Below are 12,111 nucleotides of genomic sequence, written 5' to 3'. Positions count from 1 at the left end.
TTACTTTGATCATTTTTTGAAGCAGAGACAGAACAGAGATAAAGTTTCTGGGAAAACCAGTTGACAGAAGATTGAAATCAAACTATTACTTTAATGATACTGGCATGTTGCTCTACTCCACTTGCATAGACCTCTCCAAATATAAGTATAGATATATTTTAGAACCAGAAAAGTTCTTTGCAAGGGCTTGACAAAGCACGAAGTATGCCAAAGAGCATTTTTAGAGGAGAAGAGCTGTCTGTAGAATTCATACAAACAGAGTAACAGGCACTGCAAGTTTTAAAGGAGTCAGAAGTGCAGATAACTTATAATATGGTCACTGAGAAACAAAACAGCTCCTTGGATCTCTGGTAGAGCAGCTACAGCAGTATATCAGGGACACCATTAATTGTGGTAAATTCTTCTTCCTGAGAAACCTCACACAACACTAAGAGCACTAATGTGATCACTTGCAGTAGGTGACATCTTTCACAGACAAGATGCTACTAGGTGGGTATGGCCTCCTCTTCAGACACACACACACCAAAAAGTTCCTAACAACCATTTACCTAGATAAATGCCAGCATTACAACCTTAAGATATTTCTACAGCTTTTTGCTTTGTATCAGAAAGCCTGACAACAGTAATTGCTTCCCATTAGAAGTAACTCCTTGTATGGTCTCTATAAGCAAAAGTTTCTGAATTTGGTTAAATATAAAGAACTTACTTTGAATATAAGACATGAGCTTGAATTATATTTCATAATTACAGATTTTAATGGGGGCAGCCAAAAAATACCACAAATGACAGTCAGTTTAGTATCCTATTGATCAGCTGACCACAGAACCACCCTAAGGCTATCAATTAGAACAGTTGTTTCACTGAGCAAAATGGAAGGCTCTCCTTCCTTCCAGCTGATATTAAACAACAACCAGGTTGATTTTAGTGAGTAATCTCTTCTGTCCAATGTTTTCTTCCAGGTGAAGAGACTCCAGGTAGTTCTAAGGCACTGCAAAAGTTTACACAATGTCACACGGATCATTCCTCCACAAGACAATTTCAGTTTAAAGTTCACTCTCCCTGTTTCTCACAGATCAGCTCCTCCTGGGTAAACACTGTCCTTAGAGGGAGACATGAATCTCAGATATAAACCAACAGCACATGCCCCATATGTATTCTTTTCCCATCATGTCCTGGAAGCTGCAATTTCTACTGTAATCTGTAGGTTTGCATTCTTTATCCCTGATATATATCATGCTACTATCTGCATTTCCTAGCTCACCTGTAGTTATACAACTTCCTTCTTGTACCATCACACCATACACACGCCAAAACTCAGAGACAGGGGAAATCAATGGCTTCAGAAGAGTTGTAAATACAATAAAACTTGCTTTAAAAGTTTAAACTAAGAGTGACATATACTGAAAGATTTGTTTCACTATATTTCAAGTTAAACTTGCACAGTATTAAGTTATCCTGAAATAAAAAAGCATCATTGTTACCACCTAGTACTGGCTTACCAGAAATTCTTGGGCAGGGGTGGCAACTCAGAAAAACCAGGCTAAGCTTTTGCTGCAGAAGCTGGGTTCTATACCTAAACCATCACAAGTCCATGAAGTTTGACTGCAAACACCTTTAATATGAATACAAAATTCACATAGGATATACATTCTTGGGAACATAAATGAACTATTACAAGAGATTCTGACAGAACAAAACATAAAGAAGGCTCTGTCAGGCCGAGAATTTAATGAGGAATGATTAAAAAGTTTGATTTACAGTTACATTACATCTCTGTTAAGCACTGAAAACTTTAAGAATGTCAGCTGAAAGGCATTTGAACATACAGTACATAAATCATACAATCCACACTGCTGTAAATAACGTATTTGAAGTATTTAATTTTACTTAACAGAACACAAAGCAACATAACATGTGCAAATGAGGACTTCAATATATTGAATTTAAAATGTCTATGATAAAATTGACTTAGAATTTTACATTTAAGGGCTACAAGACTGATGGAGAAATTAAAAAAGTATCCTCCACGTTACTACCATTACTGAAGTATGCTTTTCAATTAAATAGAAAAAACCACACTGGCCTGATTTCCTCTCTCAAAATGATACCAGTCCATGAAAGTTAACTAAAGCCTTAATTTTCTCTATGTGTACAACAAAACAGCATTTACACAGTTTCCTTTCCCTTGCTAGGAATGGACAACTGATTATCTGAAAGGGTATTTTGGATTATGTACACTGGTTGAAAATACCAACTTATAAAAAGGCACATACCTGTGATTTAAGGCTAGTACGGTATTTGTTTCAGAGAAAGTAAAATTTTAAATGAAATTAGTACATTGCATGGCTGGCCTCACTCAGCAAACCACCTGGTGCAAAGCAAAATGGTGTGCTTAGAAGCCTCAGGCTGACAGTGATTCTTGCTTTAGTGCTTTGTTTTTTAAACCTTGGATGGAAAGGTACATCTTTTAAAATGGCATTTGCTGCAATTCCACTGATCAATGAGCCATCTGCTACTGTCTCCTTATATGCAGATATTGCATATAGGCCTTAATAATGATCTGCAAAATATTCTTTTAACTCTCTCCTTTTTAAAAGTCATATGAAAATTACTAAAGATGTTTTTCTATATTTATCTATAAAATACCAGATGTTGGTACAAATCATGTAAACCTCCACTTGGAAATATTTTGACTAGCCACTAAAATGACCAGAAATCACAAACATAATTTGTCAGTGCAAATCTAAAATAGTTGTCTTTCCCCCCCCCCCCCCACCCCCCTTCATCCCTCCCTCCCAGTTACAGAAATAACCACCAACCTCTGCATACAAAAGGAGTTCTCATAATTTGAAATGACAGAAATAATGTTTGGTTAACTTAAAGTCACCCACATTCCTACCAAATTCAGATTTACAGTATTATAAAAGGGGAAAAAATTAAAGCTGTCTGTGCAAGAATCACTTCAACAGTCCTTCAACACCAACCCTTGATTACTATCAGATTTAAAGATTTTAGGTTAACATTGCATCCTCTTCTCTTGATCCAGTTATTGTTCTTCAAGCCAGGATGGGGCATCTGCTCCAGGAGTTTTCAATTTGATGTGGAACTGTTTAAGTGTCTGTTCAAGCTGCTTTTGATTCCCAGCAAAGTATGCAGCGATGGCATTGTGGAACAGAACCAGCTGATTGTGCAATACCTTAACCTGCAGGTAAGGATAGAGAAAGGTTAAGACAAGGCAGCAGATGTTAACAACATCATGGGTCATTTACAGAAAAAAGAAACCACATTTGAGATGCTCAGACTTCATACAGGTTTAGTTAATATAGGTTTAAATGACAAATACAAAACACAAGTAGAAAACTCTAACAATAAAGTGATATTGAGTTTTTATAAAGCTTGCTTAACAGTCAATACCAACTCAATATGCGTGGGCCAAAAGCAATTCACTAAACAGCATCATCTTATCAAATATAAACTCTTTATTACAAGCACTTGACTCCTTGAAATTAGATACCAAACCTCTGCTTACAGCCAGCTGCAGGCCAAATGGACTTCTGAGACAGTACATGTCAAATGCATTATCTAAGTATATAGATCATTTATTTGCCCCCCTTTTCCAGCTCACATATACCTAAGTCAAATGAAATCCATGTTCTTTCCCCAGCAGTATTTCCTGCCCATCTCCTGTAACACAGGATTATTTACAGCACTTGGCCAATACCTTGCCTATAACATTTGTGCAAAGTAGCCATGAAATACACAGGCTTAGCCATGAAATACAGAGGCTGTAGCAGTGATCAAAACTATTTGAGAATAGCAAAGAGAAGAGCACAAAAGCAGCTAGAGGGTATCCCTGTTTTTCTCTTCCAGCCCAGCCTATGATGACAAGCTATAGCACTGATGAAGCCAAATAAATGTTATAATTTTCACCCTATCACACCAGTAAACCTGAAGCTGAATGATGAACACTAGTGTGCTGAAAAGGCATCTGTATCTGGTATCTTCTGCAGCCAAAACTTGGACTTTTTGTCCTTGAGTGTACTCAGTCCAGCACAACCTTACTTGTGTCAGAGCCCGAATCCCTAAGGTGGCAGCTCTGTGACTGTTCTCATCCTACAAGACCTTGAGCCCAATGGCATTTAGCCAACACAGAAGAGAATGGAGACACAGGGTGGCTGACTGAGCCCAAAGGGAGGATGTGGCAAGTAGCAGATTAAGCTTTCTCTACTTAATTTTGGATCACTGCCTAACCTCGTAGCACAATCCACAAAGGACAGTCTACTCCTGTCATGCTGGCAAGCAAACCCATCCTTGGATCAGAGGTTTGGCTTCTGCCTACCAGTGGCTGTGCCTGTTTTAATGGTTTATTTCATAGCATCATTTTGGTCAGAAAAGACCTTTAAAATGATCAAGTCCTACCATTAACCTAGTACTGCCAAGTTCACCACTAAACCATGTCCCTTAGCACCACACCTATGCATCTTTTAAAAACCTCTGGGGATGTCGACTCCACCACATCCCTGGGCTGCTCCTTCTTGATACTTGACAGCTTTTTCAGTGAAGAACTGCTTCCTAATATCCAACCTAAACCTCCCCTGGCACAACTTGAGGCCATTTCCTCTTGTTCCATTGCTTCTTAGCAGAAGAGATGGATCCCCACCTTGCTACAACCTCCTTTCAGGCAGGTGTAAAAGTGATAACAGTTCCTGACTAAATACAAAAGTACTTTACTGCCTTCACTTAAAAAAAGGTCTCAAATAGAAAAGGAACTCACATGCAAGTAATAGCACTCACATGCTATTACACTTGAGGAGTGTAACCTTTACACTACGACAGAGAAATGTGATAAAATACTTTTAAAATACCTTGAAAAAGACTGAGCATGTGTGTGCATGAACTCAGGTGTATCTAAGCTTCAGCACTAAAAGCTGAAATTTCTTTTCTGAGTATACAAATTTTATTTTTTTTTTAGTGAGTAGTCTCAGTTCATGAATTAAGTTTTGCCCATAAACTGACAGCTATACAGACCTAAGTATCCTACTTAACTGATAACTTCTCTCTGGTGAAACTAATTTTGGTATAAGTTGCTCCAACAATTTGTAAACTGGTATTCATGTCTTATCCCCTAATAACTCAGGCTAATTTAACTAAATGCTTGTCAAAGAACAGGCTTTTTGCCTCATCAATGGTGTAAAATGGATACGCCATCAAAAGGCTCACCATCAAAAACCATGAGGTGTGTACGGTTAAAAAGGAGCTCCCCATGCACACCACACCCTGAGACAATGTTTTTTTTAGTTTACAATAGACTCCACTGAATTCACCCCATACAGATGTTTCAACATTCAGGAGATGCAGAATTTAACTAACCACACTTGCTTGACAAACATAGTTTAGCTTTTCCAAGTCAGGTCATAAGAGATGGCCTCTTTTTCAGTTTGTGTAGGAATTTATGTATGCAAATACACTTTATCTGTGAAAATTTTCATTCCAAGAATATTAAGTGATACAAGTGGTGGAAAACGTCACAACAGCATGAAGGGTTTGCTTTTAAAAGTTGAGAGCAAAATACTTCACAGGTAGTCTTCTTCTTGAGCAAATTCTTTCACCATTGACATTTAAGACCACACAATGCAAGCTAGGAACTCTACACAGAAGAATATTAAAGTGCTATATGAGTTTTATTTATAATGTTTATAGGAACTCAAATAAAACAGGGGTAATTAGGTCACCCAGCCCAAGTTCATAAATTTGAGACCAGATTTGGTATTTTGTTAAGGGCAGCTTTTAATACAAAGTTTCTGTGAACTGCCCTGAAGTCTTCTGATAATTTTATAAATTCAGCTAGGCCTAGGCTCAGGTATGTGCGCACACACACACACACACACACACAGGCAGGAACAAACAGTGTAGAGGCAGATCACTTGGACTGAAAATATACGTTATGGTTTTTTTTAACCACCAGAACTGGCTCATTGTATGAGGTTCCATCCCCAAACCAGATCATTATAGTGTAAATTTTGTGATCGTTATCAAACTGGTTGCAGAGGTTCAAGGTATTATAACTTCTGCTCTCCTTTTTCAGAAGCTAATTGCTAAGCAGGTCCAAAAAGTGATAGTGGGATCTTATCCATAGCTTCATTCAGGTAACTTTAAGATTAAATTTCTAGCAAAAGACCACTTAAACTGACACTGTACAAAGAAGCTCAACTAAGAGGCAGCAGCCAGACAAGAGAAAAGCTCAAAAGCTGTAGCACCTCCAATCACTTGATGTCCACCACAAAAACACCTGCAATCACAGCTCAGAACTGGACTAGTGCTCACTTAAAGCCACGTTCAAACCTAACCAGTTTTCCCATGAAAGCTTCTCAATATTTCCCACTCCCATATGCAGCCATCGATTCCTCCTTCCACACGATGTCTCACCTTAGCCCTCTGTTGGCAAAACATTCATGCAGTTATGTAGTCAGTTGGATCAGGGAACAGATCTAGATTAAAACTAACCAGACAACAACATATTTGCTTTAACCTGGATCAGTTCCCCAATCTGATTCTCTGCACAGCTGCAAAAAAGCTTTTGTAAACACAATAGTGAAGGCAATGTGGGGGAAGGGAGATAGAGGATGAAGGAACCACTTTTTTCTTTTCTTTTTTGGCTTTTTTCAGAAAAGCCTTGAAACAAATATCAAACTCTAGAGCTAAAGGCCAACTCTCAAGCACTGAGCTGTAACTATTCACTATTAACTGTTCCAGTGAGTAGGCATCTGCAGATTTGCCTTTCAACAGAAGAATGTGAATGGCATGCAGCTAGAACATAAACCTGTCCAAAAGCCATTGCTTTTACAGCTGAGTATCATTTAAAATCATTGTTCCTTGTGAATTAACATACATACACCTATTTGTCCTAATTAAAGGAAGAATAAGCACTCCATGATAGCCCTGACAAACTTTAGACACAAAATAAAACTGAACTTTGGGGATAAGCATAGAAAATAGGCACATCCTAAGTGGAAGGCTTAAGTTTCATATACAGTAGACAATGTGGGTTGGATTTGAGTTTTCACATTTCCTCTGGATACTTTTAACATTTAATTTTTAAATCTTGTCCTTTCCCTCACACCTCCCTCTCAACAACTAATTTTCCATGGCACAGTAAGTACAAATTTCTTTACATCCTCCTCATTCAGACTATTTCAGCCATCTCAACAACCAAAAAGACTGCCCACACTGTAACCTTTCTGTCAGTTTGTACCTTTTTGCAGCTATCATAACCCTTTCCCCAAGCTATCTTTATTTGAAGTTATTTGGTCTAAAAGGTTATGTCATCTGGGTTTCCATTAGACTGCACACGGCTTTCATTTGTAGAAGCAAGCACTTCAACATCAAATTCCTAAAGCACAGCTCACAAGTGCATTCAATTCCTTTTTTTACACAGAAAGATTCAACATTTCTCAAATGCATAAATGCATACCAGTTTTTCCTTCCTCAAAAAGGCAATGCCTTCTCAAAAATTTTTCAGTTTCGGAATTCTTAAAGCTAAGAATAGGCCACCATGCTTATTAAAAAAAAAAAAAAAAGTAATAACTATTTGTAAGGTACAGATTTTGATTGCAGCTATAGTACTCATAACCCAAAGCCATAAATTTCTACAGGAATGACCCCTAAAGATACCACCTACATAATTTTGTAGCAACACAGAAAAAAAAATCAGTTCTAACTAAGATCAAATGTTAAAATGAAAGTGAATAGAAATCTTGTATATCCTGGTTTTACAGACAGAAAACTGCAGTCCCATCTTAACACTAATTCATGTCTCTGAATCTTTTGGGGGATTTGAACTGAAATATCAAGATATGTAGCCAGGAGGACAGGCACAAAGAGGCTTCAACCATATGATGCCTTTTTTCCTCCTAGACATATGGCCAGCTGGATTATGGCTGTTCAGTGGCATTTACAGCACCACAGACCAAAGTCCACCAGCCAGTGGCTCTAGAGTTTCTCTGCAGTAACAGCTTCAATCACCTCAAATTTTTCTGTGTTGTCCTCACACACTGTGCTTAACCAAATAGGGGATAAAACTTCAGTAGAAACATAACTAAGTGCACCTAGTGGAGGTACATTTACAAAAGATTTGTCTTGACATCAATTTGTCAAGAAAAAAATATCAAATTTTTAAATGTTTCATATTGGTCAGACTGTGAAAGCATTTATTGGAGAGGTTATAATGAACTGATTTATCTAATCTAAAATTAAAACCTAAATTGCTTAATTGCTCTGGTATGGCAAGGTTTCATTACACAATTTTGTTTTCAACACAGAAGTGATAATAACCACTAAGCCTGAGACTATGCTGTACTTACATCCTGTATCATTATATATAAGATTTGAAGGCCAAAGGTTTACAGTCATATAATGGTTTAGGTTGGAAGGGGCCTTAAAGATCATCTAGTTCCACATCCCTGCTGTGGGCAGGGACACCTCCCACCAGACCAAGTTGCTCAAAGCCCATCCAACCTGGCCTTGAACACTTCCATGGAGGGGACATCACACCTCTGGGCAACCAGTTTACAATCTTCAATAGAAAAACTAGACAGCTACCATACCATTTTCTTACCAAAAAAGGGTTCTTTAAGTAGGCTCAGAGCAAATATTAACTCACATTTGGGTTCAACACCATAACAATACATTTCTGTAAAGCTGATGATTGGAGATTTGCTTGTCCTAGTACATCACACCATGAGTCTGGCAAGGCCATGCCTTGATATAGCTGCTCAAACACCAACCTTCATTTACTTTATATGCAACAAACCTGCAACAATACAGACTTTCTAAAACAGGCTACAAAAAGGCCCTTTATGAAAGACTGAATAAAACCAGTAATTTGTCTGCCTGGTTTTCCTTTATTTTGATTGCCTATTCTATCAAACAAGTACTGACATAGTCCTGGGGATAGACACACAAAAGGGCAAGTTGTCATTAGTAAAGATATAGTATCAGTACAACCAGTGTAATTCCCATACTGGAACTACTGTAACAGCTTGGCAATACTGAAATTGCCCTTTTACTTAGGAGTTCACTTCATATATGGTCTTCAGTTTAAGCCAACTCCTAAACTGTTCATGACTCCCACTGCTGGAGCAGTTAGACTCATACAGCTGTACCCATCATACTCTTTTCTTCAGGCATATGTGGTCTTTACAGCTATTTAAATTATGAGGAATCATAGCCATTGCTATCATGTATCTTTGAAAAAAGCAGAACATGAGATTACTTACTGGTTAATAACCCTCTAAAATATAAAAAGAAAATTACTGAAGAGCAGTGACATACACTTTGAATGCAGCTAAAAATTAAAAGTGATATTTATAATGGTGATATAGGTGCCTAGCAAATCAACTGTGCATTTCCATTTCTTAATACTAGCTGCAGGTTTAAATATAAATATAAGATTTAACAGGAGCTCCCCCTTCACTGACAAAGAAATGACTGACACTAGAAAAAGGAATAAAGATGTCAGATTGGTAAGGACATCATCTCTCAGATAACCACTGCCTCCCACTACATCCCAAGATGCATTCTGGACAAGAGAACAACAAAAAAAATCAGTAACAAATGCAAACTGGAAAAAGTTGCTTCTGAAATGAAAAATTATGATTGAGACTGCATATTGTTTACTAAGGAGAATATTACACAGTAAATAGAAAACACCAACATTAAGATTACTTGACTAAAGCTCTCAGTAGATAATTATATTTAAGCCAATATTTTACTGTAAAGGAAGTCCTTGCCGTGGCTTATTTGGGAACAAAAATCACACACACTTTAGTAAATATTTTGACATCTCCAGTGTCAAAACCAAGAAATGTCAACCAGTGATAAAAAAGTTTAAGCATGTGAAAATTCCCTCTGCATTAATCTAAAAGAAAAGGCAGGAAGGAAAAAACAATCTCTTTCAGAAACAAAATGTGTCGACTGTGACTGGCAACAGGATGCTTGATCTAATTCAAGGCTGTCACTAGGAAACCAATTTCATTAATGTTCCCAAAATTATCTAATTTAGTTTGTTTAAAAAATGTGTATACATTTTTGTACAAGATGGAAATAAAATGCTTTCACAGTGAAGCTTTCCTACCTATATAAACACAAATTGATCAGTCTCTTATAGTTCATGCAAACCAAGTGGAAGCACTGTAAATGCTGTTTTCAACCAATTTGAATTTAAGAATCAGCATTCCAGTACTGATATGAGTTTGAAGGATGAAGCAATTTCAACAGAAGCACATTATGTTAGCAGCAAACAACTTACCAGAAGATGAAAAGGGGGGGAAAAGACACATTCAGTATATCCATTTTCAACCTAGCATAGTCTTATAACTCAGTTCTTGTGAGGATTTTCTAATTTAAGTGTATCAGCATTTAATTAGACGCCAGATTGTTCAAGAAAATTGATTTCATCATGGATTTTTCCATTTCAAAGCTAACAGGCTACAAATTTCAGCACAAACAACAAGTGGAAAGTCAGGGCAATACCAGTTTTTAATCACATGACAACCTAGTTCATCAGCTCTTAATGTCTATGTGATTCCAGAGCCCTGGTCTGAATGTAAATGCCTGTATGAAGTAATAGCACTCAAACTACATTTTTAGCATGTCTGGTCCTAGAAACCAAGAAGCTTGCTGATTTTTTTTAAACTTTTTTCCTTTTTCTCATCTTGATGGTTCATGTTTCTTCCACATCTTCCACCTTTATTCTAAAGAGCTAATGCAACTGAGTATGTGACAACATACTCAATAATTCAGAATAACAACCAGTTTTAATTGATTTATCTTGTCCCCATGATTTGCCCTTTAAAGTTTCCTCCTTCTGTGTAAGATGCATGGTTTGCTACCATTACTTTTTGGGGCCACTCCTGTATTCTCTGACAGGCAGTTGCTACCTACATTCAAATCTTTCAAATACCTGATTTACTCATACCAAAAATGTTAATCCACTACTAGACATGGACAAACTACTATCCTATGTAAGTTTTGATCACATTTTCTTCGCTTTGGAAGAAAATACAGTCATATATGATAATGATAATTTCATTTGCTGTAAGAATGAACATAAAAAAAATCCTGAAGACCATGTAACTTGAAACTATTTAGGATTTGTTTATCAAAGAAAGCACAATTTAAAGGTGTGTTCTTCGTGGCAATGCTATTTTTGCCTGGTAGACAGAGCAAGAATAGTAAGAATTCCACCATTTTGAGGGTACAGATGACATCGTAAGCTTGGAATAAACACATATGGGAAAAAACCTTCAAACCAACAGTTCAAGAGCCCTGTTTAGATTAATTAAATATAAGGGTACTAGTTATAAGGAAGTTGAATTTCTCAGTTCAAATTATTAAAGAAAGCTTCATTTTGAAGAAGTCCCTTCACAGTTCTTTCTTCATGCGTATCTTCCATACCAGTGTTGTCAAACACAAGTATTACTTTCAATCTTAAATCAGTATTTATATGACTGCTGTAACCATTAAATGTGATCAACTGGAAAAGTAATGCTTTGCCCAACCTGAAACCTCCAATACCAGCAAGAAACTTACTGCCTTAATGTTTGCCTTTTGTAGCTGCAGCTGCTTGATGAGGGACTTTTACAGCTACCTGCTCTAAAAGTCTGCCCTCCAGTGAGACAGCAAGAAGCCAGAAAACTCAGCTTATTTGCTCTTTCTACTTTTAAAATATATTTTAAGATGTAACAACTGAAGTATTTCTACCAAAGCAGAAACCTAGAGGATAAAACTCTTAAACATAACATCAAAAGTTTTAACTTACCTTATTTTCTTCCAAGAACTTCAATTTGATAGATACATCATTACGCATTTTGTCATATTTCTCCTTATGCATTTGAAACAGTTGCTGTGATTGCTCAATCTTTGGCAGGGTGTTTGCATCACGAGGGCCAAGATTCAGCTCTTCCAGGTCTGTTCTATAGGCATCATATTCAATCCTGAGAAGAAAGAGGAGGGAAAAAAAAACTCTAAAGGAAAAGTGTCTCAAAACAGATCTCACATATAGTGACAAGTCCTATAGAAGATGAACAAAACAGGAAAGTACAGGGAGAAAAT

General features: G+C 37.0%; 1 protein-coding gene across 8 annotated transcripts in view; it reads right to left on the bottom strand.

Annotated features, from left to right (window-relative positions):
- Positions 1-1,597: 1,597 nt before the first annotated feature.
- Positions 1,598-12,111, bottom strand: part of ARFIP1 (ARF interacting protein 1) — a 43,983-nt gene continuing 33,469 nt past the window's right edge. For 5 of the 8 annotated variants that reach the window (XM_071742953.1, XM_071742954.1, XM_071742955.1 and 2 more), the window contains 2 exons: positions 11,819-11,993; positions 1,598-3,202 (listed from right to left, as the gene is read on the bottom strand). In XM_071742953.1, coding sequence (XP_071599054.1) covers positions 3,047-3,202; positions 11,819-11,993 — 331 coding nt within the window. In that variant the 3' untranslated portion in view covers positions 1,598-3,046. The remainder of the gene's footprint in view (positions 3,203-11,818; positions 11,994-12,111) is intronic. The other 3 variants (XM_071742958.1, XM_071742959.1, XM_071742960.1) reach the window with 1 other exon arrangement.

This window comes from Heliangelus exortis, chromosome 4 (assembly GCF_036169615.1).
Source record: "Heliangelus exortis chromosome 4, bHelExo1.hap1, whole genome shotgun sequence".
Classification (NCBI taxonomy): Eukaryota; Metazoa; Chordata; class Aves; order Apodiformes; family Trochilidae; genus Heliangelus; species Heliangelus exortis.
The sequence above is the reverse complement of the archived record's forward strand: the minus strand, read 5'-3'. Positions and strand labels throughout refer to the sequence as shown.